Source organism: Zootoca vivipara, chromosome 2 (assembly GCF_965207765.1).
Source record: "Zootoca vivipara chromosome 2, rZooViv2.hap1.1, whole genome shotgun sequence".
Classification (NCBI taxonomy): Eukaryota; Metazoa; Chordata; class Lepidosauria; order Squamata; family Lacertidae; genus Zootoca; species Zootoca vivipara.
Genome location: NC_142584.1, coordinates 30,164,571 through 30,191,849, shown reverse-complemented (window position 1 = coordinate 30,191,849; position 27,279 = coordinate 30,164,571). Strand labels below are relative to the sequence as shown.

General features: G+C 45.5%; 2 protein-coding genes across 10 annotated transcripts in view; both read left to right on the top strand.

The window, feature by feature from the left end:
- Positions 1-11,946, top strand: part of EPN3 (epsin 3) — a 32,197-nt gene extending 20,251 nt beyond the window's left edge. For 3 of the 8 annotated variants that reach the window (XM_035104366.3, XM_088663079.1, XM_088663078.1), the window contains exons 4-10: positions 2,398-2,481; positions 3,306-3,413; positions 4,349-4,526; positions 5,625-5,939; positions 6,573-6,662; positions 8,798-9,028; positions 9,679-11,946. In XM_035104366.3, the coding sequence (XP_034960257.1) occupies positions 2,398-2,481; positions 3,306-3,413; positions 4,349-4,526; positions 5,625-5,939; positions 6,573-6,662; positions 8,798-9,028; positions 9,679-10,004 (1,332 nt within the window). In that variant the 3' untranslated portion in view covers positions 10,005-11,946. The remainder of the gene's footprint in view (positions 1-2,397; positions 2,482-3,305; positions 3,414-4,348; positions 4,527-5,624; positions 5,940-6,572; positions 6,663-8,797; positions 9,029-9,678) is intronic. The other 5 variants (XM_035104372.3, XM_088663081.1, XM_035104369.3 and 2 more) reach the window with 5 other exon arrangements.
- A 6,087-nt stretch (positions 11,947-18,033) lies between these two features.
- SPATA20 (spermatogenesis associated 20) overlaps positions 18,034-27,279 on the top strand; it is a 46,875-nt gene continuing 37,629 nt past the window's right edge. Inside the window, exons 1-3 of one of the 2 annotated variants that reach the window (XM_035104363.3) lie at positions 18,034-18,349; positions 22,584-22,721; positions 24,870-24,934. In XM_035104363.3, the coding sequence (XP_034960254.3) occupies positions 18,258-18,349; positions 22,584-22,721; positions 24,870-24,934 (295 nt within the window). In that variant the 5' untranslated portion in view covers positions 18,034-18,257. Of the gene's footprint in view, positions 18,488-22,583; positions 22,722-24,869; positions 24,935-27,279 lie in introns of both variants that reach the window. The other variant, XM_035104365.3, reaches the window with a different exon arrangement.

Here is a 27,279-nt window from a genome sequence, read left to right as displayed (position 1 = left end):
TCTTTCTTGAGGCAGTGTTAACGATGGTGCCTGAAAGGGCTAGGTCTCTGCAAGGAATGGTGATAACTGTTGTTTGTATTGGCACAAAAGTGTGATTGTGCTCCCCCCCCCCATTTCTAGGGTAACAAAGCAGCCGTCCCTGCTGGCTTGCTGATCAGCCTCCTTGTAGGGAACTGGGTTTTGGAACGACACTTGATAATCTCCAGCCCGAAGAAAGGACAGAAGGGTCATAGCAGCCAGCAAGGCAAGCTCTCAGGTTACATTACCTTGGGAAGCCAGCCAGTTTGCTAAAAAGGTCCAAACATAAACCAAAGCTGTAGGCAGGCACCAGGGTTAAAAAAGAAGAAAGCTGTAGAAAGTCATTGGGTGCAACTTGCCAAGCTGTTGGTGCATTATTGTTGATTGTACATTGAGATCTTGGTGTTATAGGTTTGTGCAAGGTTACTGGGATTGTTTTCTTATACCTGTATGTAGGTGTTTGCACTTGAGTGGTCTAGTAGGGCAAAGGAAAGCTTTCTGTTGGGAAATGCACAAAAACCTCCTTGCTGCCATGGCAGTGCTCCTTCAGAAACAACCATCTATTGATGAACACCTGTGGACATCCATATGTTGCTATTGGCCTCCAGCTTCCATCAACCTCAGCCAGCACTGCCTATGGTCAGGGATGATGTGAGTTGTAGCCTAGCAACATCTAGAGGACCACTTCTTCAGTATCCCAAGCCACAGAACCATCAGTAGCCCACTGCAACTTCTTTGCAAGACATTTTGCAGATAAACTGAGTCACATCTGCCATGACTTGGATGTCACATTGAGCTCAGTGTCTGTATTGGTTGCCAGCTCTGCCACTGCTACTCAAGGTTAATTGGATGAGCTTCAGTTGATTTCACTTGAAGAGGCAGATGAGGCACTGAGACATTTCTGGGACAGAAGCAGAACATGGGTTGTAGCCAACACTGCTGTTCTGCTCATACAACAGGGTTTCCCCTTCCTTTTCTTCCCCCTGCATCCTTGACCCAGGCACAGTCAAGATGTGCTCCAGAGAGTTAGGGGACCCTCTGGAGCAGAATTCTGGAACATACAGACCAGGAGGAGGAGGAGAGGAAGAAGTTCTGTTTCACGAGCAGGGCACAGCAGGCTCAGCACTGAATACAACCCTATGTCTCTTCAGTTATTGACCTTCCTGGCAGAAGGTGACCAGCTATGGAAAGCTGGCCAGTCTGAATGGCAGAAGAGTGAATACTGCTTTTAGGGTTGCTGCCTCAAATGAGGAAATGATTCATCTCCTGCTGGGAAGCGGAGGGGGGGACCCCCAATAGACCTGGTTAACCTTGGGTAACTGTAGGCCAGTCTTTAACCTTCACCTATTGTAAAGTACTCTGGACAATTTTAATCAAACAGTAGAGTAGAAATCTTTTACAAATTAAATGAAAGCAGCTCCTGCCATTTCTGGGCAAGGATTTGAGAGACTAGTATCTGGAGAACTTGGTTGAAATGCCTGTTGGCTGAGGAAATGCCAGTCTTTGATTAGGATCACACACATTCATAAGGTTCATAGTTTGAGGATGCTCTTAGATTCTCAGGTGGTGGCCTTGAATCAGAGTGCCAGCTCTAGTTAGTTCACCATCTGCACCTCCTATGACTGAAATATAGAAACCTAGCTACTATCATTCATGTCCTGGTGACAGTTGCTTTTATTTAGTTACTGTTTTATGGATTTATTTGGATGCTTGCATTTTTATTGTTTGGGCAGCAGCTGCTATTATTATTATTATTATTATTATTATTATTATTATTATTATTATTTTGCTGAGAGGTGATTTAGCTGTACAGTGGTACCTCGGTTTGCGACCGCAATCTGTTCCGCGGAGGCGGTCGCTCGCCGAAGCAGTCACTCCTTGAAGGCACACTTCTGTGCGTGCGCGAAGCGCCAATAGAGCGCTTCTGCGCACGCAAGCTCTGCACAGAATGCTTCTGCGCATGCACGAGCTGCGTAGATCGTGTCTGCGCATCTGACACCGCAGAACCCAGGTGTAAACACTTCCGGGTCCGCGGCGGTCGCTTGCCGAAGCGGTCGCAAACAGAGGTAGGCGTAAACCGAGGTTTGACTGTATTGTAAGCAAGCCATGTGTAAATATATGGTTGTGGGTGGAAAGAAATAGAAGCAAGGGTTGGAAGGGAGGGACTGCAAACTTTGTGAAAGAATAGGCATTAAATATTTGTGGGATGAGTAGCTAAATGGGCAAACCTTAGTTGAACAGTTGCATGGCTGGATTCAAAACTCTTTGATTATAAAGGGGAAGGGGGTGGGTTTGGAAGGTTGTGTCCCAGAAATGAATGACTGAATACAAAGCCCTGGAGCAGGAACAAACTTTTATGCCATTCTCCTTCATTGTCAGCAGCCACTTCCTCCAGTCTCCAGCACAGATGAAGACTTGCAATTACAGATAGCGCTTACCCTGAGCAAACAGGAACATGAGAAGGTATCCCAAACCCAGGTGGTGAAAGGGCACTTTTAACTTTCCTCTTCTTGAATTCACGCCTCTTTAAGTGGGAAAGCTTTTCGCCTAAGCTTGGTGGCTCCTTCCTGAGACAATGCTGCTATCTCCAGAAGAGTCTAGAAATTCTGTACATCTTGTTCCGTTTGCCAGAGTTGGTATTTCCAGAAAATATCCATGTGTAAAACAATGAGGTTTCAGGTCCTCACGGTTCTGAAAGAAATCTTGATTCGCATAGGAGATAGTTTCAGAGACTTGGGAACTCAAGACTGGGTATCTCTGGATAACTCTGATCAGTTGTGGAAATTTGTCAAAACCCAACATTTGAAAACCAGTCCAAGGATGGTGAAATTGCCTCTTTTCACATTGATAATGAAACACCAAACAGAATCCAAAGCATATCTACTTGAAAATAAGCCCCATGGGGCTCAATGGGACTTATTCCCAAGTAAGTATATGTGAAATTGCAACTGGCCCTTGGACATAAAACCTGCTCATTTTTCTTTTTAAGATGAAAGAATTCTAGACCCCCTCCTCCAATTCCTACCTCACCCCAGCTATGTCCGCTTCTTTCTGCCTTCTGGGTCTTTTCTGGCTGGTATTTTTTTATTTTATTTTTAATGTAACTTGCGAAGTTCTAAAAACTAACTGTTCCTAACAGAGAACAGTTTAACATGGGGTATAGAAGTATGGAAATGGAAAGTGCAGTTGTCAGGCGTATCTAAATGATGGCCATGACCAGTATGAAATAATCTTTCATTTTTCTTGTATTTAGCTCATACCCCGTTGGCTGTTCATTTTGATTACAGGAAGTGAGGGCATGGCAAGGAGAAAACTCACTACTGCAGAGGGCATTGGAAGAAAGTCACCAGGGTGTGGAAGAAGAAGGAGAAGGAGAAAAGACCAAGAAAAGTCAGGTAGGAGGCATCAGCTGCTTGGTTATATTGTGGTGGACATACTTGCTTTGGTGTGTGCCAATTTGTATTCCACCTGTCCTAGCTCCACTCATCTCTCTGAAGTATCTATGGTGGCTTCTACTTCAGATGGAATTGCAGATTGGTAATCCTGGGGCTGAAGACCTTCCCACTCACTGCTGGTTACAAAGTGAGAATTTATCCTGAGAGTTGACCCTACAATTAACAGTGAAACTGAAGAAAACTGGTCAGCTGCTCATACTGCATTTGTTCTGGAGTCAAGTCCATTGGGTGGTTTTCATCCATCTATTTCAGGGGTCAGCAAACTTTTTCAGCAGGGGGCCAGTCCACTGTCCCTTAGACCTTGTGGGGGGGCCGGACTATATTTTGAAAAAAATATATGAACAAATTCCTATGCCCCACAAATAATCCAGAGATGCATTTTAAATAAAAGGACACATTCTACTCATGTAAAAACACCAGGCAGGCCCCACAAATAACCCAGAGATGCATTTTAAATAAAAGGACACATTCTACTCATGTAAAAACATACTGATTCCCGGACCTTCTGCGGGCCAGATTTAGAAGGCGATTGGGCCGCATCCGACCCCCGGGCCTTAGTTTGGGGACCCCTGATCTATTTATTGCATATAGACCCTGCTACACTCAGAAGATGCTCTAACAATCCAATAGTTTAAAGCAATTAAGAGACCATTCACACACTCATAGCCTGTATAGCATGGGATCTTGTGTAGAATTTTACTTTCTGAGGCTCTTAAGGAAGGGAGAAATTGCAACACCATGCCTCGGGAGAGTGGAGGGAAGCCCTCTGTTTTTTTGATAGCTTCCAAACCTGTACAGTCTTGGTGCAGTTTGAAGCACACATGTTCTTGGGATCTCAAGGCCCTAATACATTTTATTCCTTTGTATCTTTCCAGTCTTCTGTGCTGGAGCTGGCAGACATTTTCGGACCGGCACCGATCACTTCTACCCACACTTCAGCTGACCCATGGGATATTCCAGGTGGGGGCAACAATCGATCTGTTGAGGTTTGGAATCATGACGCAGCCTTCTCTCCTCCAGCTCTGTCCTTGTCTACTTCTTGGGAGCACAACAGTAAGGATCTTTGCAGCCTCTTTCTTCTTTCTCCATTCCACCCACCCACATCTCCCATTCTATCCATGCTTTCAGCCAGCTTGGGCAAATGTTAACCCATTGTTTGCTATGGTTCTGCTTTGGGCTGCAGTGTTTAGTTGACTAATCCATTTGCTTAAATCAGGAATAGGGAACCTGTTGCCTTCCAAATGATGCTGTTGGATTCTTAACTCCCATCAGCCCCAGCCAGCATGGCGATTGGGAGCTGGAGTCCAACAACATAATTTGGTGGGCAACAGATTCCCTATCCTTGGCTTAAGTTTGTTATTATTATTGTGGATGAAGAAGGTGCCCTGGTTACTGGAGGGGGAGGCAGATTTTTCTCTTTAAACATGTTTATTATTACAAAAGTACCTACAAGCAGGTGCCACCTTGGAAGAAGGGACTTTCTCTCCTGCCCCCACCTTGTGTCTCATTCTCAAGGTGTTTTTCCTACAATAGTTCCTTTTGGGTCATATACAGTGGCACCTCGGTTGAGGTGCACAATTGTTTCCGGAAGTCTGTACTTAACCAGAAGCGTGCTTAACCTGAAGCGAACTTTCCCACTGAAAGTACGGTAATGGAATGTGGATTAATCCGTTCCGGATGGTCCATGGAGTACTTAACCTGAAGCATACTTAACCCGAAGTATGAGTGTAATTGGTTCTGGAAGTCCGTCCTTAACCTGAAACATACTTAACCTGAAGCGAAATTTCCCATTGAAAGTAATGGAAAGTGGATTAATCTGTTCCAGACGGGTCCGCGGAGTACTTAAACTGAAAGTACTCAAACCGAGGCGTACTTAAACCGAGGTATGACTGTATGTGCATCGTCTAAAAATGTTCCCCACTCTTCAAAGCATGTTGATGTGCAAACTTGTGCAAGTTTAATCCATTAATGCTCATGCAATTGATCAACTAAGATTTCTTTAATCAAGTAACATCTCTAATACTGCACCCATTCATCTGCTTCTAGCTTCATCAACACTAGCTCTTTAATTTATTTATTCCTTATTCATTTCCCCCCGTCCACATCCTGTCTACATTTTGTTTCTCTTGACGCTCCTTTCCCCCCTTCCAGATACCAAGTCCACCGTGGAATCGACAGGAACATCCTGGGGTCCCACGGCAGACCCTTGGGTGCCCGTATCTTCAGGGGATCCTCTAAGTAAGACAGCATGTTCTACCAATCAAGCCTCTCCAGGGCTCTGGAACCTTCCTCATGCCTCTTCCTCCTCTGCTTCCTCTTCCGATCCATGGGGGGTCAAATCCCTGCCTTCGAGTGTCTCTTCTTCAGACCCCTGGGGAAAGTCCTCACCCCCTGCACTAGTTCCTGCAGGCACAACTTCTGCTGCTGACCCTTGGGGAGGCACTGTGGAGATGTCTTCCACGTCTGGTAAGAGAAGCTCCTTTTCACTTGTAGTCCTCCATTCCACCTAATCTGTAGAACTGTCTGGTTTCCCATTGCTTCCTTCAAAACTGCCAGCCGCAATTTACCCACCCCCTAGCTTTATGTGAGCCATGCCATGTGCTCTTTATCTGCTCAGCTAGGGTGAGAAGCAGTTCTCCCCAGGTGAGTACCCAAGTGGCAAACCATAGGCTGGAGCCTAGAAGCAGATGTATTAGAGATGGGACCAGCAGCTATCATGCCAGGTTGTGCATGTATCTCTTTCATCTATTGACATGAGAGAGTTCCGTGTGCAGCTTCATGTAGTGTCAGCAGCATGACCACCTCTTCCCCGCTGCTGCTGATTGGCTCCCAGTTCCAAGCAACAAACTGGTGATGGAGGGAGAGGATAAGCACATTCCCGGCCACCACTTTTCGAGAGCTCCCAAAGGGAACTCTTTTTCCTGTTCTTGGTTTCCATTGGGAAGGACAACGTTGGGGATTTATTGTAACCCCTGCTTTCCCCCAAACTCCTAAATCAGCAGTGGTGCTGAGATGGGGTGGACACTCAAAAGGGGGTGGGCCCAACTCATTGAGCGCCCCCTCCCCTAAGCATTCTTTCTGTTTTCAACTCCTCCATAGGCAGTGCTGCTTTTGACTTGTTTGCAAAACTACCTGAACATATGGATCAGCCAGAACATGACAGTTCTGGGAAATCCAACAGCCCTGTAGGTAAGTGAAAGGGGCAGGTCGTCCATTTGCATTTTCAGGCTTAATTTTTAATCCTACAATTTTGACAGCTGCCATGGAGGTAGATTTCACACGTACTACTCTTCTTCTCCCACTGCTTTTGTTTTATCGTATGCATCCTGCTGGAAAATAAGTCCATGGCTTTGCCCTTGCTTACACCTTTCATGTACAGTCGTGCCTCGCTAGACGAATTTAATTCGTTCCACGGGTCTTTTCTTATAACGAAAAATTCGTCTAGCGAATCCCATAGGAATGCCTTGAATTTTTTTTAAATTTTTTTTTTTTGCCCATAGGAACACATTAATTGAATTTCAATGCATTCCTATGGGAAACCGTGATTCGCTAGACGAATTTTTCATAAAACGAATTCGTCTAGCGAGGCAACCCCCGCTCGAAAAATCCTTTCCTTAAGCGGAAATTTCGTTAAGCAGGGCATTCGTTAAGCGAGGCACCACTGTACTGACAATTAGTTCTAGCCTTAGAACTCCAGAGCAGCTTTCCCCAACCAGGTGCCCTCCAGATGTGTTGGACTACCATTTCCATATTCCCTGAATATAGGCCACAGGGCCTGGGGTTGATTGGAATTGTAGTCCAAAAATCTGGATGGCACAAGGTTGGGGAAAGCTGCTCTAGAGTTTCCATTCTGGTCTGATTTCCCACATTGGCAGTGAGTAGGACTAGAGATGGCCTTTCAGGTGGTGCCTTCCAGCTCTACGCTTTTGATGGGGGCTGATGCCAATGTAACATCAGGAGCTCCTAAGATGGATTTTTTTTAAAAAAAATGTCCATGTGCAAAAGTTATATTACAATGCATTACCCACAAAAGGTTTCTAGCAGCAATCCCAATTTGCAACAGAGTTTGGGAGGGGGGGAATGCCTTAGAGAAGAAGCTTCAAAGTGGGACTTGAACAATGAGACAGCAACAAATGTGTGTTAAAGGAAGGCAGCGCTGAGCGTTAGGACAATTATGTAAACAATGCTTTCTACTTTGAACAATGACACATCCACAGCAGCAATGCTTGTTGTTATGGGCAGCAGCTCTCCAGGGGCATTCAGGCACATATATTTACCTATTCTGGAAATTAAGTTCCTTTTAACTGGAGATTGAACTGGTAGGTTGTATACCTGCTGATAGAAGTCACACACACCCCTCTCCTAAAGCTGTACGGAAGTGCATCTTTGAAAATGGTGGAATCCAAGGATTGTGGCAGAAATGCAGCGTGAAATAGATTCCATGTCCAATGTGCTGGTTTTAGCCTTTTTCGAGCCCTAAATGGTTTCATCAATCTGGTGCCTCCCCCAGATGTTGTTGGGCCACAACTCCTATTATCCCTGACCATTGGCTATGCTGGCTGGCTGGAGCTGATGAGAGTGGTAGTCCAAAAGACCTCAAGTCCACTGACTTGGGGAAGGCTGACTTAGAGGATTCCTCCTCCCACAGGAGCCTGCTTGGCCCTTCTCAGGCCCTTCTCCAAATGCTGTCATCATCATCTGGTGCCTCACCTTTGGGATACCTTCTCAAGAGAGATTTGCCTGGTGCCATCCTCCTTCTCTTTTTGATGTCAAGTTAACATCTTTGTATTTGCCCAATCCTTGTAGTTCTATTAGAATGCATATGAATTTTTGAGGTGGAGTTTTATTGTTGCTCTGACCCAGATTCAACTAAGCAGGCATGCTAGCGGAAGCTAATGCAACGGCTCCCACTAGGGCAATAGGGCTTACCCATCTCCTCTCCTCACAACTCCCCCAAATCGGTTAAGGAGAACCTGTGCAAGGGGAGGAGAGGGATCATTCTGTTTGGGAAACAGAATGCTTGCATTGACAGAATGATCATAAGCACACAATTGAGTTATTCCATTTGCTTTCTGTTTTCGTGTTTCCACTGTAGTGATTTTTTTAATTATATCTAGCAAGCTATTGTTTTCATTCATTTCATCAATTTATCATTAGCCACTCTGAGAACTTCATCTGAAGATGAACCAATACAGTACATCTAAGAAAGGACTGGATAATTGATTAAATGAGAACCCAGCGGGAAATGTGGGGCAAACCATGGAGTATCTCAGTGATAAGGAACAGATATAACACATTCTCCCTCTCTCTCTTATTGTTGGTAGATGTGGACCTGTTTGGTGACCTTATTCCAAGCACGAAAGAGAATGGAGTCAAGAATAAGGACGTTTTTGATATTGCAGGTTTAGGAGACTCTCTTCCTGATTCAAAGAAGGAGAAGAAAGACAGCAAAACGCCAGAGGCATTTCTTGGCCCAAATGCCTCCTCTCTGGTTAATCTGGACTCCTTGGTCACAGCCCCTCAGAACCTGATGTCTCGCAATCCATTTCTGGCAGGTAGGCCCTATAGGCAGAATAGATCCATCAGCAATTCTGTCCCCCAGTTTTGCCCAGAGCTTTGTAACGCGGCTGGCCCTATCATTAAGCCAACTGGGGTGGCGGCTGCCTCAGGCAGCAGATGGGAGGTGGTGTTCATGTGATGGACAGAACTGTGTGCGTCACATGGGCTGCCCTACACTCCTGGAGTCCTGTTTTGTGCCACATTTGATTGCACTCAGCCTAGCACATTAGTTCCCCATTGTACATTCTGCTCCCTAACGCCTGCCACACAGAGCTGCTATTCTTCCTCACTTCCTCTTTCTACTGGGCCCATTTCTTCACTGAAACCAGTCCTTCTCAGAAATTTCAGACTTGTTCCATACTAGGCAAGTTGATATTTGCCAGTTGCCATGATTGGTGCGAGGGCCTTCTCTGCTTTTGACTCCAAAACTTGGAACTCAAAATATGGGGCAAAATGGGAACCCTCAGCAACACATTTCCACACTTTCCTTGTTTAACATTAGAGTGTCTGGGTCACATGATTGTAGATACTGCCATTATTTGTGTGCATTTTTTAAAAAAAACAGGGAGGGGAGCTTCACTTCCTTGACCTCTGACCTTTGGAATGTTGTGCTGATGGCTTCTCTCCTTCCCTCTCCTTCTTCCAGGTCTCAGCACACCTTCTCCCACCAACCCATTCAACGTCATGGACCAGCCCAAACCAACTCTCAACCAGATGCGGACCAGCTCCCCAGTGCCCACCATAGCTATGGGGATGACCATGAACTCCATGACCTACAGTGCTTCACTCCCTCTCCCACTCAGCAGCATCCAACCAGCGATGGCCCTCCCGGCCTCCATGAGTGCCTTCCCTCAGACTGGAGCAGGGCCTTTCCCAGAGCTACCTGGCAACTTGCCTCAACCTCTCCTACCACTGTCTGGCTCAGGTCCCCCGCCACTACCTTCTCAAGGTGGTATGAACCCTTTCCTCTGAGAAGACTCTTGTTGGTGTCATGCAAACTGTTCTCTTGCTCCTTCCCCAGCTGCTATGGAAAATCTCCCATGCAAAATGGCTTTGTGGGCACATTAGTTTTGATGGGGGTGGGGGAGGAAACGTCTCCCTGGAAACTCTTCTCTAGTTTCTGCCTAAGCCAAAGAGATTCATAAGCAAGAATCTCCTTGTTTGGTGGCCTACAGAAGAACCAACCGCTCCATCACGTTGAACATTGCCTGGAGTCTGCTGCTTCTGATGGAGAACTGGGACATCCCTGCCACTAGCTGGCCTTGTTTTGATGGGTACCCAGGAGACGGGAGGTCTTTTAAGAAGGGCTTGAGTTTTCAAGGGTCTTCATTCTCCAGTGCTTTTATGTTGGTACACACAGAGGCTAGGATAAAATAAAGATTAACTCATGGAAGATTGTCCCTTCAGAGGAAAGGGAATCAAATTATTTCGTAACCTGCATGGAAAACACAAAAAAATGTTTTGCCAAGGCTTGCAGCGGCACTGCGTGCATGACAGTCTCACTTCTGGAAAACAGGATAGGTCAGCAAGTATAGCACTGTTATACATTAGAGGAGGAAATCAAATTTCTTTTTCCAGAGTCACTTTCACTGGGTCCCTTAATGAAGGGGAGTCTCTTCCTCAGTTGCTCTTGTCCTCCAGTTACACTATGGGAAAAAATACATATATTCAGAAGTCTGCAACTAGAAAGCCTTCCTGACTGTAAAAATAAACAGCAGCAGCAGCAGCGAGACCAACTGCATACACATTCTTCTTTCTGCACCCTTCATTCTGCTTACAATTTTTGGAGCAAAGTTGATAAGTTTTGAGACTGGTTATGGGAAGGAGGTGTAACAGCATCAAGAACAACAGCCTGACCACTGGAAGTCTGGCCAACCTCTCCTGGCTTTAATTCTTGAGAAGCAAATTTGCCCCCAAAACAAGCCAGGCTAGAGCTAGAAACTTGCCTTGTTTTTTTTTAAAAAAGGCCCAGAACTCGGATGCTCAGGAAGGATTCTGAAGAAGCATTACACTTTGCACTAGGAGAGCACAATTCTCAGACTCACTCTTGTATCTGCCCAGATGTTCCTCCATTCTGAATCCGATGTCTCTGCCACTCGCGTTTCTGCCTCCTTCGGTCCAAATGACTTTTTCCTTTGACCTCTCAGTAATCATTTGAGGAATCCAGTTTTTCCTTTGTTATCATCACGGACAACCCCTTAGTTACAGTACATGCTTGACTGCAGACTTTTGTTGCTGTCCCCAGCGCCTACCTCTCAAGCCCCAAACTAAAAAACATGGGATACCCGTGACTGAGGGGCACTCCAGAAAGTGCAGATTCCACAGTGGGAGAGGGTGCTTGAATGAACTTTGGGAAACTCATGAGGAAGTTCTGGACTGCGTTAATGGAGGCAAATGATGGAGGTCATTGTTTGAATATGATGTCGGGAATCCTGACTCTGTGATGATAAAACGTTATTATTGTGCTTGATGGCCTTGGAACATTTCATTTTGGGGCTTAAACTTGCTTTAAAAAATCAAGAGAGAGAGAGAGAAAATGTATCAATAGGTGCGTTATCTTCAATTCAGCCAACCTCTCCTTCCAAGCTGGAATGGCAGAGACAGAGTGTATGTACAGCATGAAGTTAAATCCCAGTTACCAACTGTGTCTTAATCTAGGATTTCAGCATGCCAATACAAGATTCATCTGCAGGACAAGATGTTTGTGGAGCACTGATCCAGCTAGAATAAGCTTGAGGTGGGATGTGAATAGGGGCCAGGCATGGAGAGCATTGTGGTACAACCACTGAAGTTTTGTTGCCTATGCTTAAGTACCGCCACAGCAATCGCCACACCAATACAACTTTTCTGGCTATAATGGAACATAAAGAGGGGGGAGGGAAATAAGAAGTCAATAAAAAGTTCAAATACTGTATGCTTGAGGTTTCACACTTCATAATGGATTTCTTTTCTATGTTAAACCACTTTCCTTCTCTTCGGGTTTGATCAAAGGGGTCTCAAGCTAAGGTTGCACACTTTTGAAGGAAAAGAGTGCTTGTGGGGGGGAGGCGTCCTGCTGTCTTTTAATAGCCCGACTATTTACTTCTTGTATGCCTGCACACTGCCTCTATTGGCAGCTGCTTCAGTTACATCTTTGTTTTAGAACTAGGGTTTCTTCTTTCCAGCTATACAGCCCACTCAATTCAGAGCCAGGCCAAAGCTCTTCAGTCTCAGCATAAATGGACAATTGCCATGCCATGGCATCACCATTCAAATATGGTTATGTGACAACAGTACAAAGACAATTCAGAGTGCCAGCAATGTTCCTTGCCCTCACTCTCAACAGGCAAACAACCTGCATGCAACTGCTTGTGAGCTTTGCTGACTATTCACTGTTGGAGAGAGCATGATGATGCAGTAGCTGGACCTCCAGGCTGTTTTGAAATACCTTGACGGTGCAAATGTCCTTACGCTAATTAATAACCAGAATCCATGGTGCACCATGTGATCAAAAACAGGAAGATTTTTTAGCTCCTTGAGCAGTCTTCTTTAGCAACCCGTGTTGGCAAACAAGATTGTAGTTTAGTGGAGCCTTTGCCTTTTGCTAACTGCAGGAAGTTGAGTCGTTTCCAAGCTGAAATGAATGAAAGCTGCTAACACAAGTGCAAAACAAATCAGCATACCTCTTGTTTGCCATGTTAAGGCAACAAGCTAGACATGTGCTGATTTGTTTTGAATTGCATTTGAGCGGCCTGGGTTTCTGCAGCCCATGCTAAAATGAATAATATTCAGCACTGGTCTGTAGTTCCCCTTGAGATGAATGTAATGGAAAATTCACTGATGTTCTTGCTGGCAAATTAAAACCATTTACAGTCTTGCATGGCTGCATTCCCAAGGCATTTGTTTATTGCTTGCCAGCACAGGTAATGAGAGGACATCACCTAGATCTTCCCCTGGGCAACAATTAACATGCTCTAACACTCTTTGGTTTAAAAGCAATCTCAAAAACAGGATTCTCTTTAATGCCCACCACAGTTATTTCATTTACATTGGGTCAGAAAGACACAGATTGCATCCATGCTAGGGCCCATTAGTGTGGCCTTCTATAATGCTTCATTAGGAAGTCCTGGTTAGCAAAAGAACTTTGCAATGTTAATTAAAAGTTACCTACTTGTAGCTTCTGGTCATTTTATTGTTTGTTCAGGTTGCTGTAGGAGAAAATTAGTGAGGAAATGCAAAATAAAACAGAGATTGGCATTAATGGTAATTAAGGGGTATCGGTAATCCTGCTGCTGTGCTTAACAAGATTCAATAACAGAGGCAGAAGTTTCTAGAAAACTGTTAATTACAAGCACACGAGCCCAAAAAAGTCTTACTATAACTTTGGCTGTCCACACTGGACAGGTTTGCACTACAATGGCATTTTGATGCAAAAATGCCCCTCACCCCAAACACCCATAATCAGATCAAGTATGCCTCTGGATACCAGAGAGTGCTGCTCTGATCTTTCGCTTAACCTATTTTGGAAGGGCCCAAATGCAGCGATAAATAAAATAAAATAATCTCTTAGCTCAGTCACAAGAGAAGTCCTTTCTGTTTGACTCCAGCTATTGAACTTTGTTTTTAAAACCATTCATTCGCAAGATTTAAATAATAGGTTTTGATGAACCCATTACTCAGCATTGAAACGTCTACATATGCCACTGTATACCACGAGGTACGGTATGTATACTATGCTCATAAAAAGGTATCCCATCTTTTCTAAGGGCATTATTATAGCAATGTAGTCTAGATTTGCGTTGGAAATGTTTGCTGTAAAGTAAGCTGAGTGATAACCAGGGACAAAGCAGGGATGGGGAGCCTGTGGCACTTCAAATGTTGTTGGACTACAGCTCCCATCAACACCAGCCAGCATGGCCAATGGTCAGGGACAACAGACATTGTAGTCCAACATCATCTCGTGGGCCACAGGTCCCCCCCACCCCCTAAGGGCAAGATAAATGTAGTCAAAATGCAGAGAGTTGTTGGACGTTTCATAAGAATATCACAAATTGGCTCCCAGTACATTTCCGAGCACAATTCAAAGTGTTGGTGTTGACCTTTAAAGTCCTAAACGGCCTCGGTCCAGTATACCTGAAGGAGCGTCTCCACCCCCATCGTTCTGCCCGGACACTGAGGTCCAGCGCCGAGGGCCTTCTGGCGGTTCCCTCGCTACGAGAAACCAAATTACAGGGAACCAGGCAGAGGGCCTTCTCAGTAGTGGCACCCACCCTGTGGAATGCCCTCCCACCAGAGGTCAAAGAGAACAACAATTACCAGACCTTTAGAAGGCATCTCAAGGCAGCTCTGTTTAGGGAAGCTTTTAATGTTTGATTTCTGTATTTTAATGTTTTGTTGGAAGCTGCCCAAAGTGGCTGGGGGAACCCGGCCAGATGGGCGGGGTATAAATATATTATTATTATTATTATTATTATTATTATTATTATTATTATCATTATTATTATTAAATCACTGCTGCAAGAGGCTTAAAAAATGAAGGTTGAGAAAAGAATGGGGAATATTTGTTTCCCCATATCTTCTTGACTCTAGCTCCCTTCATCTCCAGCCAGCATGCTCAGTTGTCAGAGATGATGGGGGTTGCAGTTCAACAACATTTGGAGGGCCACAGATGGTGAACCCTGATATAAAGCAACAATAGTGATGGGGGACGGAGGAGGATCTGTTTAAGGCTGTCTCTTGAGAAGTTAATGAATTACTTATAACCCAATTATCAACTGGGTTTTGTGACTGGTTGCTATTCTGATTTTGTGAAAGCTTTTATCATAAATGATATCTGACAAGCACCATGGCCCTCCACAATTTGAATCAATATAGTAGCTTGGAAAGTGCCATTTAAAATTAAAACCAACCAACCAACCAACAAACCTTTAGGTGGATGAGATTAGACTATTTCAGTTAGATTTGTTTCTGCCCAGGCATAGGAAAAAACAGACTAAATTCCCAGTTTCAAATGGGCATGGGTGGGATTTAAATCTGATCATTAAGATGCTGACACACACGTTTGTGAGTAAGTATACTCACTGACTTGGCAGTTCCCCAGGCAATATGCTTCATGTCTTTTATATGCTGAAAGTAGGTATATAAAGCTCATATTCTGTGCCACCACTCTGAAACTTCAGAAAAGGCTGCAGAGATTGGCTCCATCAGAGCTGCTGTTTTCATTAATGTATCTAACTGAAAAAAGCATAGGGTGTTAAGGAATTTGCTGCCCCAAGAAGTAGTGACAACCACCAATTTAGAAGGGAAATAGACAATTTAATGAACATTTAGGCTATCAATGGCCACTAGCCATGATGTAGATTGGTACCTCTAGTCAGGACCACAGTCAACATGCCTCTGAATACCAGTCCCTGAGGAACAGTTGTGGGACAAGCCCCCCCCCCTATATACTCGTTTTGGGCTTTCCAGGTGCATCGTCCTGGTTGGCCACTGTGGGAAACAAGAAGCTCAGCTAGATGTTCTGATCCAGCAGGCTTTTCTGAAGTAGCTTGCCTCCCTGCTTTTTCTAGCACCAAGCACCATTTTTATTTGGATGGGTAGAAGCGGTGAGGGTGCTGTCTTCCCCCCTTTTCTGCCCCCCCCCCAAGGGCAGGGGGTTAGAAGCAGTGATGTGGATGTGGTCCCTACTTGTTTCATAGGCTGTTTCTTGCATTTTGATTTATAGTGTATTGGCCCGAATATAAGCCGCACCTTTAAAACTCAAGAAAAAAAAAAAGACAATACCCAAATAGAAGCCACTCTGTTAAAATTGTGTCTTATGCTGTTGGTGGTGGTCCTAGGAGCTACGCGCTGCTGTGGCGCTTGCCATCTTGCCTCACCGGAAGTCCCATAAAAGCCCATTTTTGTAAGGTTGCGAATTTAAGCCCCACTTTTAACTTTTCATGGTCGGAATTGGGGGGAAAAGTGTGGCTTATATTCAGGCAAATACGGTAACAGGGAAGAGAGAACAGCAAAAGGGATGCCTGCAACACTTGCCTTGCAGGTTGCCTTGCCTTCTTGTCCTAACGGGCTAATAATAATAATAATAGCCTCCAGGCAGCTCAAGGTGGCCTACATAGTTATCCCCCTCTCCAGTATATTATCCTGGCAACAATCCTTTGAACCAGGTTAGGCCGAAAGATAGTGAGTGGCCCAAAATTGACCATATCCAACCAATAAATTGCTTTGTTCTATAGGAAAACCAGTACAGTACCGTACTCCCAATTTTGTTTTGAGCCACACCCTCATGGCAGCCATTTTGTGTCAAGCCGCACGCCTTGTGGCAGCCATTTTGTGACCAGTGCGCATGACATTCTCTCAACATTCCAAATATGCCACCTGGCCGAATAAAAGTTGGGTGACCTCTGTGCTGAAGGCAGTAATAATAAAGTTGCTACCATATAACCAGCAGGGGGCGCTTGTTCTGCTAAGAGTTTGGTGGCAAAGGACGTTTGTCAAGTACAATTTTGCCTACTGGAAGTGTTAAGAGCCATCTGCTTCCCTCTCCCACACATCACATTATAAAAAAGTATTTATTTAAAACATGCTATAACTGTTCTATTTGTAAAAATTCTAAGTGGCTTACAAAGGGAAACAAATACACCCCCAAATGAATTCAAAAATACATTTGTAAGAAGAAAAAGAACAAGAAGAAAAGTGTGGAAAAGCCACCAAAGGTTTACCTAAATAAAAATAACATATATAGAAGCCAATTGCCTCAATCCATGGTAATGTGGACAGTGAAGCAGACAGAAGCTTGATAAAAGACTGCAGTCCTGTGCACTCTTTACCATTTGCAAAATAAGCTACACCTGGCAACCCCAAACTTCGGCCCTCCAGATGTTTTGGACTACAATTCCCATCTTCCCCGACCCCTGGTCCTGATAGCTAGGGATCATGGGAGTTGTAGGCCAAAACATCTGGAGGGCCACAGTTTGGGGATGCCTGAGCTACACGAAATGCAGTAGGATTTACTTCTAAGTAGACATGGCTAGGTGGGAATTGTGTGCCTAACTTCAGGTTTTCAAAGTGTTTCATGTTCATCATATCAATAATCTTTAAAACAGCCTTGCATGGTAGGTCAGTAGAATATCCTCACCCTGAAAGCCATAGTTTACCTAAGCTCCTGAAATCTGAATTTGTAGTAGAGGTTGATCACAGATTTGAACAGCTCAATTCAAGCCCAAACTGGTTTTTTTTGGGGGGGGGGGAATGCCTCAAAATGCAGTATTGCATAAGAAACAGGATAGATATGGATTGTGGCTAAAATCATGTGTAAACCACTTCCCAAACTAGCAGTGAGAGTGCATCGGATGCAGAATTAACCAGAGTGTGTACACAACCGAAGTCCCACTGAATTCAGTGCTTGCTTCTGAATTGACAAGTATTGCAGTTAATTTGTGTGATATTATATTGGTTGTGGCTTTCATATTGTTCTTAGTTTTGCTCAGAGAGGGATTACTGTATTTCCGTTTGTTGGTGTTTTTAAAATTCTTCCAGTCACTTCGATTTCCTTTCTGGGCCAGCTGTTGCCTCAGCAATCCGGTTTATGCCTCTCCTTGAAATACGCGGACTTAAATTTGCATTTTATTCTTTTTTAAGGGTAGAAATCAGGCTTTTGTTGCTGGTCGCTCTTCTACAGACGACACAGAGCCATAGTTAAGTCTAGCCTCATGTCATAGACTACTCCTCCCAACCCCAAAAATCTATATATAAGGAAAACAAGCCCGTCTCTCTATCCTTCCCGGGCAACCCTCCTCCAGCAGCTGCCTCTGCAACAAAGTACTTTGTCTCCTACCATCTTATTAAAAAGTTAGAAAAAATAACTTTTTACTCTCAAGGTATCTGTGCCAGCTTCAGCCCCCCTTCCATATGCACAAATAGTAAGTCAATGATCAAAAGTCAACAAGGCACCCGAGGTTAATATGCTTAATACGTTTCCCGGGCCTCGGATGAACTTCCTTCCTCTCCCGGTTCAAACCAGTCACACCCGTTCCCTGACCCTTGCTCCGCTCCGGCTGGCGCTTCTTGCACCGCTACCCGAGGATCCGGAGAAACTCGGCCGTCCCTCCCACCCCCCAAGTCCGGCTACAGACAGAGCCAGGCTCCTCCTCCTCCCTGGGCAAGCGGCGCTGCCTGTCTCTGCCCGCCAAACCCGATCCGGGGGATCCCTTTCAGCGCCGCCCTTCGTTGCCCAGCAGCGGGGCCATGATCTCCGCCCCGGTCGCGCTCTTGCACCGCGCCGGGGGCCGCCTGCTGCTCCGCCGGGCTGGGCTCAGCCGAACCTCCTGGGCTCGCAGGTACCGGGCCGTGCAGGCGAGAGGCGCCGCTTTCCCACCCTCTCGGCCCCGGGGGACTTCTAGATCCGGACTGGCGACGTGCGGGTGTTTGTTTACATGCAGATAACAGCAACCCAGCTGGGTTGCTGGCGTCTCCGGGTCTGTTTTGGCTCCCTCCCTGCCTTGTCAGTCCCTGGGTGGCTCCGCAGGGGAGCTTCGGCCCCCCAAATAGCCTTTGCATGGGGGGCGGGGCGGAACTGAACAGGCTTGGCTGCTGCGGGTTACACTGCACGTTGGCGTTGCTTGGCCCAATGCATTTATTCCTGCGCTTTATAAAGTCCTAGCCCAGGGGAAAGCGGTGGGTGGCGATGTGGTTTCGCTTTGGGGCGCCACCCCTTCCCCTATAGAAGAGCATGGTATGTGCAGAGCCCTCTTCTCCGCCCCCTCGTCCCGCCCCCCTGCAGACATAGACTTTGCTTTGCTCACTCCCACTCAGTCTCTCAGACCCCCTTTGCCCCCCTGTACTGATCCAGTAAGTAGGACAGGGGCGGGAGCCAGTGGCCCTCTATAAGTGTTGTTTGGACTACAGCTCCCATCATCCCATCGTCACACCATTGCCATGGGTCTGATGGGAGTTGGAGTCCGGCAGCATGTTCCCCAGTCCTGCAAACTGGGGAGGTTTGAGCTAAATGGCGCTTTTGAATTTCTGCCCGACCCTTCAGTATTTTTTCTGAGGGGCTCCATGGCTGGTTTCCTGTCTGGTTCTGCTTCTTGTTGCAGTTTTCGTTTGCTCTGCCGTGCTTACTGCAGATTTATCCGCGGGTCTAACTATTAGAGCGCAGAGAACAATATTTCAGTTTCTCTTTCCGCCGTCGCGCTTCATTGCATTGTTGTTGTGTTTACAGTTCCTGCTGCTCCCAGATCTCTAGCCACCTAGTAGTACCTATGGCTTGCTCAGAGTGCCTGTACTGTAATATGACACTTGGATCTTGTGCTATACATCCACTGCACTCCATCATATTACACATTCGCGCATGCTCTGAAGGAATATACTGTAGTTACTAGAGACTGTTGCTCTCCCTAAGTGGCCAGCTTAATCACTTGGAGAGAGAGTGGAGTACTGCAGAGGTTTCACCAGGCACCCCCAAACTCGGCCCTCCAGATGTTTTGGGACTACAACGCCCATTACCCCTAGCTAACAGGACCAGTGGTCAGGGATGATGGGAATTGTAGTTCCAAAACATCTGGAGGGCTGAGTTTGGGGATACCTGGGTTTCACCCTATGATGGCTAGTTTCCACAGTTTTTAATACCTCCAGCTCAATTTTTTCATTATGTGGCACAGTCTTAATTGGAGATATTTTCTGGACTGCAAAGCTGACTTCGAAAGTTTTCAGGATTCCAAGATCCTTGTATCATCTTTCACCCCCCACACCCACTTAAAGCGTCTTGACCTCAGAATTGCAAGGCCTTTTTTGGTTATGAAACTCAAAGGTCATGGTCTCTGCCCTCTATGGGGCCTTTAGGATCAAGCAGCCTTTCTCAACCTTGGGTCTCCAGATGTTTTTGGCCTACAACTCCCATCGTCCCTGACCACTGATCCTGTGAGCTAGGGATCATGGGAGTTGTAGGCCAAAAACATCTGGGGACCCAAGGTTGAGAAACAGATTCTAGGCAAATGGACGTAGCTGTGCAGGAACATGCAGTTTCATCCCCCAATTTTAATCTGATGTTTTGCCTAAAACAAAGTCCTGTTTATAGCCACCAGTCACTTGCTTTTCCTGACTTTGGCAACCTTTCCCAAGATTCACCCATTCTTCTCTCATTCGTACAAATTTTATTGATTACATTAAAGACAGTAATACTATAAAGAATTAACTGTAAGCATGAATATATTCCATACCCATTTTGCAAAATAATATGTAACTTAATACAGTATGATGAAGGTGTATCCCTATTCATACATTCAGATGAAGACACCTGTTTGTTAAGTGCACAAGGTCCTTTTTAAAAAGGTGTATACATGTAAAACACCTGAGGTTTAGACCTAAAACATGACACATATAGCCTTAAGATATATCCTATGAGATATGTAATACAGTGTTGAGTCTCCCGAAATACTTTAAAGCGGTCTCCGTATTTGCTTCATTCCTTTCAAAGGAGCTGAACTGAAGCGTTTCCAAGACTGCGCTTGCTCCACTCTCTGCAGGAAAAGTGAATTCTGATTGGCTAGACACAAATCACGTTTCCGGAATGTGGGTGGAGTCAACACTATTTTGAAAATCCGCATCTCTGGTGTGGTTTCCTTGTGATGGCAAGGGTAACCAAGTGACTTTAAGGAAGAGACGAGAAAGGCTTCCTGGTCAAATTTTAAATAGAAGCAACAGCAGGGAGTCTGCAAGGCGTTTTCTACTTAGCTGTGTTTAACAGAACTATGATTGTTCTGAAATGTGAGATCTATTTACATTAAGTGAAGCTGTGCTGCTTCAGAAATAACGGATATCTGAATATAAGGGATGTGTGGCAGCTTTAAAGAGGAGACAGCTTGATGTCGTAGTCCAGTTTGGTTGTGTACCTTCAGTTTCCTGTGGGGCTGTTTGCTCTTAGAACTCTCCTTTAGATCTCAACTGTAACTTCAGGAACTGGTACCTGAATTTGCTTTGCTTTCTTCATCCCTCTCCATTCCCTTTTCCTTTCGTACTGTGTCTATTAGACTGGAACGGTCTTACCTTTTAATCTATGCACAATGCTTTTAAACACAGTATAATTGATAACGTTGGGACGCAGGTGGTGCTGTGGGTTAAACCACAGAGCCTAGGGCTTGCCGATCAGACGGTCGGCGGTTCGAATCCCTGCGACGGAGTGAGCTCCCGTTGCTCGGTCCCAGCTCCTGCCAACCTAGCAGTTTGAAAGCACGTCAAAGTGCAAGTAGATAAATAGGTACCGCTACAGCAGGAAGGTAAATGGCGTTTTCGTGTGCTGCTCTGGTTCACCAGAAGCGGCTTTGTCATGCCGGCCACATGACCTGGAAGCTGTACGCTGGCTCCCTCGGCCAATAACGCGAGATGAGAGCACCGCAACCCCAGAGTTGGACACGACTGGACCTAATGGTCAGGGGTCCCTTTACCTTTACCTTACTTTAGAATCAAGACATTCCTGGGCCAAGGAATTATGAGCATGTGGCCTATTGCGAGTGCATTATAGTAACATACGACAGAGATAACAATTTGGGGGAAATGTATATGTTGGTGGAAAGCTTGGGAGCAATAAAGAGGAGATGTGTTTGTGGATGGTCTTGTAAATTGAGGCGTGGGAGGGAGGGAGGTTGAGTGGCTCTGTAGGGCTTCAGGGAAGAGATACTCCCAGCTCTACCTGCAGGTGCTGGGACTTCTGCATGTCTTGAGCTATAGCCAAAGTTTGCTGCAATCAACCAAAGCTGGTAAGAAAGAAAGAAAGGTAAAGGACCCCCCAGACGGTTAAGTCCAGTCAAAGGTGACAATGAGGTTGCGGCTCTCATCTCGCTTTCAGGCCGAGGGAGCTGGCGTTTGTCCACAGACAGCTTTCCAGGTCATGTGGCCAGCATGACTAAACCGATTCTGGTGCAATGGAACACTGTGATGAAAACCAGAGGACATGGAAACACCGTTTACCTTCCCACAACCTATTTATCTACTTGCACTGGCGTGCTTTCGAACTGCTAGGTTGGCAGAAGCTGGGACAGAGCAACGGGTGCTCACTCCATCGCAGGGATTTGAACCGCCGATCGGCAAGCCCAAAAGGCTCAGTGGTTTAGATCACAGCACCACCCGCGTCCCTTTTACCAAAGCTGGTATTGTGAACCTAACATGAGAAAATCCCTGTCATGCAGCAGCTGAATCGCTGGACAAGGAGAGACGCTTTTCCTTCAGCTGTGGCACAGCTCCCTCACAACCACAACAACACTTGCTGCCGTAGGCCTCCTCCAAGAGGGAGCTCCACCCCAAGGGAGGTTCTGTGCCTGAAGTCAACAGGCATGGTCTACCTTGGGGTTGGCAGCAGGCCCTTGAGGATAGCCCCAAGCTTCAGTTTCATTGCTCGTAGTCCTAGGCTTCTTCAGACAGAGAAGCCTACATTGTTTACTAATATAATGCAGACCAAGTCTGTGCAGATGCTGAGAGGTGTTGTCAGCCTCCAGCCTGGCACTGGAGCTAATCCAGATCTCAGCACCATGGGGATTAGCCTAGCTAATAGCCTTCTGTCTGCGTTTGGTGTTGCAGATCTATACAACTGAGAGCAGCTTTGGCCATGGCCACGGGTGGGAAGGGCAGCCAGTCTAGCGTTGCTCGTCCCACGAACCGCCTGATCCACGAGAAGTCTCCTTACCTCCTTCAGCATGCCCATAACCCTGTTGACTGGTAAGAGATGCTTTCTTTTCATGGGCTCAGAGGAGGGAGGCATGTTGGGTGGGCTTTAGGGAAAACAAACTCCGAATTTCATGGATGCGTTTCTGCAGGAAATAGAGCCTTCCTCTCCCACTCTCAACTGCTCCCAAGCCTCCACCTCATTTCGCCTTTGCTTCTACATGGTGATCTCTGACCTCTTTCAGTCTTCCCCTAAACCAGGGGTAGGCAATCTAAGGCCCAGGGGCTGGATCTGACCCAATCGCCTTCTCAATCCGGCCTGCAGACGGTCCGGGAATCAGCGTGTTTTTACATGAGTAAAAGGTGTCCTTTTATTTAACATGCATCTCTGGGTTATTTGTAGGGCCTGCCTGGTTTTTTTTTTACATGACTAGAAAGTGTGCTTTTATTTAAAACACATCTCTGGGTTATTTGTGGGGCATTGGAATTTGTTCATATTTCCCCCCAAAATATAGTCTGAAAAAGGTTGCTGACATCTGCCCTAAACAGTCTGTTTTCAGGAAGCTTTTTCCTTAACACTTTCTGTAGTCATCCTCTACTGAAACAAAACTTAGGAATGTATATTATGAATATTTGTTTGCATAACTACCCCCCCTAAACAGATGTTTGAAAACATTATTATTATTATTATTATTATTATTATTATTATTATTATTATTATTCAGACAGACGTTTAAGGTGTGATTTTTCCATTGTTTGAATGATCTTTTATGGTACTCAGTCCTTGCTGCTGCTATTTTGAGTTCCGGTTAACATTGTCCTTAAAAAAAATTGTATATGATGATCTCTCTTACTGTACACTGCGTTGAGTATATCTGCTTATAGAAATGTAGGGCATAATTGAAATTAATGCACACACAACTAATAAGTGAGTTATGTGACATTTGTTTGGCTTTGGGCGCTGACTTCATACCCTGAGCTGAGTACACAAACTTACAATGCTACTGAAGATCAGAAACATGTTTGTGCTTTATTTTTCAAGGCTTAAGCTCCCTCTCTGACTGCACTGAAACTGTTATATCATGGCTTAGTAAGCCTTTTTGCCTGCTCACAAAACCTCATGGCTCCTGCCCTTGTGAGAAGGGACTTGTGGGCAGAAGGCTTGTTCCAACTTGGTTGAGATGTGAGCATCCACACCTGTCCCATGTTCTGCAATACTTCTGCAGTTTTGACTATGGAACTAGAGTCTCTAAATCCGCTGTTGTACAACATGATCCCCCCAAAGTGCCCACAGAATAGAAGCATAGCTGCCAAGTTTTCCCTTTTCTTGCGAGGAAGCCTATTCAGCATAGGGGAATTTCCCTTAAAAAAAGGGAGAACTTGGCAGCTATGAATAGAAGTGAGATGCTTCCTATAGTTGTTCAACACCCAGAGAGCTACATCTAATTACTAGTGGTCCATGGGGATTTAAAACCAACAATCCTAATTAACTACAGCTAGTCTTGTGCCAAATGATCCTCGACAGCAACAAGCACACACAAAAACCCTAACATGCTTAGGCTAGGAGATCAGCCAGGTGTTTCAGCCTCCACAGCTGGGTTATAGGTAAAAGGTAAAGGTAAAAGACCCCTGGATGGTTAAGTCCAGTCAAAGGGGACTATGGGGTTGCGGCGCTCGTCTCGCTTTTCAGGCCGAGTGAGCTGGCGTTGGTCTGCAGAAAGCTTTCCAGGTCATGTGGCCAGCATGACTAAACCGCTTCTGGCACAACGGGACACCGTGACGGAAACCAGAGCGCACAGAAACACCGTTTACCCTCCCGCTGCAGCGGTACCTATTTATCTACTTGCACTGGTGTGCTATAGAACTGCTAGGTTGGCAGAAGCTAGAACAGAGCAACGGGAGCTCACTCAGTCGCAGGGATTTGAACCGCCAACCTTCCAATCAGCAAGCAAGCCCAAGATGCTCAGTGGTTTAGACCACAGCGCCACCCGCATCCCTTTTTGTTTGTGGTTATAGCAGTGTAGCATACACATCATCTACGGACATAGTGGCAACTGAAAAGACCTTGTGTGTAATGGGAAGGATCAGGGTTTAACCAATGAACTGCTTAAAATCAACTGCTTGCATTAAATATGGGCATATTGATTTGAGTGATTATAGACATAAATCCTGGCATATTTCTCCTCATTCTCTTCCCCTCAGGTATCCTTGGTGTCAGGAAGCCTTTGATAAAGCAAAGAGAGAAGATAAGCTGATATTTCTATCTGGTAACAGATTAACTTACTCGTTTTATGCTACGCTACCACTATGAAATATACTCGGAGACCTGTAGTGACTTCATGCTCTTTATTGCAGCTTGTAAAACAGTGAATGAAATGCCCTCCAAACCTCAGGCTTTTATATAGATTATTTACACAATGAGTATCGTCTGATTGGCTGATTCTGCTTCCCTCCTGGAGCCTGATTGGTTCTTCTCCTGCAAGCCAATCATTTGTTGCATTCTAGGATCCTACTTGCCTACTGTTCTAGGATACAGGCTTAGTACATAACACCCTACACGCACATTTACAACTTTAAAAAGCACATGCACATATCTGTGAGTTCTTAAAAGCATGGAGAAGAATGTCTCCTTCTCCTTCTCATTTTAAGTTTACTCCACTCTTCAGCTGAAAATGCTCCCAAGTGGCTGACATATAAATGGAAAAGCAGCAGCGAGGAAACAACCCCTCCTTTCAAGCTTAAAAGACATGACATGAAAGGAAAAAGGGATGGGGAGGGAGAAGAGGAAAACAAGCAGACTCCAGCACCAGCTCTGATAGTTACAGTTCTTGTAGCAACCAGCTGGCACGGAGGCTGCCCAGGTAGCCTGGCAGAATGGCTATTGCTAGGTTTCAGTTGAGGAACAGCCAAAGGCAGCTGGTCTCTCAGCAGGGCCCATGAAATAGCCTTGCTTCTCTCCTCTCCATCTGCTGCAGCCTGACGGAATGGCTGCTGCGAAGTGACAGTGCTTCCTTACTTGAAAACTGCTTGAAACATGAAACAAATGTTTGCGCTTGGAGGAATAAATGTTGTCCAAATTGGGTCCTCATCTGCTGGGTGCTCCCTTGCTTCCAATGAGATGCTTTCTGGGAGAAGGCAGGGCAATATTTTTCCTGGGTTTGTAGTTTGCATCTGCAAAGAAGAGCGCAGGAAGTACTTGTGAGGATAAGCTGCTCAGCCTACCCACCTTGTGAAGCTCATAAATTTACTAGTGGAGGAGCAGATCCGGTATCTGGGAATTGCTCCAATTTGCAGTTTCAAGCAGATGGGGATTTGGAGCTTGGGTGAAGATACACGTTAGAGTAATACTGGCAGTCTTGGGTTTCTTCTTTTCAGCAATTCTAACAGCACAGGGCTATGCATGTTTACTCAGAAATAAGTGTGCAGAGGAGTGGAATCTAAAAAGATTTCTTCCCCTCTCCTGAACTCCTCCTGCTTTTTGAATTTACATTATAAGCAACTAAACTTATAGAAGTTTACTATAGAATAGGGATAACCCTCCAAGTATTGTATGACTGTAACTCCCATAATCCCTTGCCATTGGCACTGCTGGCTGGGAATCATGGGAATTATAGTCCAACAACATCTGGAGGTCACCACATTGGCTACGACTGCTATAGAAACATCTCCTTAGACATTCTCAGTTGCTTGTTCCTCTATTTCCCAGGCTAGAAGTGTTCTAGTTACGTTCTTCCAAAACAGGCATCCCCAAACTTCGGCCCTCCAGACATTTTGGACTACAATTCCCATCTTCCCCGACCACTGGTCCTGTTAGCTAGGGATCATGGGAGTTGTAGGCCAAAACATCTGGAGGGCCGCAGTTTGGGGATGCCTGTTCCAAAAGGTCACTTTGCTGGGGTTTAGAAGCCTTGCATCGTTTATAGCCAACATTGAGCCATGAAAGGGCAGCTCTCCGTTTGTTCTCATGTTTGTACATCCAGGTCCCACTAGCAAAATGCTTGTTATAGGAAAATCCACTTATCCAAACATGAAGAATTAGTACTCAAACTTTGCCACGCGGACTGCAGATTCAGATATCCGAACAGCTGGACTTGTGTGTAGTACTGCAAACAATTAAGCAGCCTTAAATAAGCATTACCTTTTGTGTTTTGCTGGTGCACGGCAGCTGTTTTGCCAGAAACCATGGTTGGGAAGGAAGGGGGTGAGATCAGACAAAACAAGAGAGCGTTTCCCCCTTCCATGTTTGCCTTTTGCAAGGTTTCAGAGGGTTTTATCCTCATTTTGGGGTCAGAATTTTGTGGCTCACAATGCATTAGTAATTCCCCCTTAGGAATAAATGGAAATTGTCCATTCGTTAGATCGATGCTCACCGAACAACCAATCTCCTGAGAATGCATTGTGTTTGGATCGCAAAACCTGTGTGCTTTCTGCTAACGCAGGCATGACCACTGTGGTGCCCTTCAGACGAGGTCATACTACAACTCTCTTCTGCCCCAGCCAGCAAGTCTAGTGATTGGGGATGATGGGAGTTGTAGTACACCAAGGTTGGCTAGCCCTTTCTGAAACCCAACTCCTTGTCCTAGCCTGCTGAGTTGCTTGAATTATATACTTT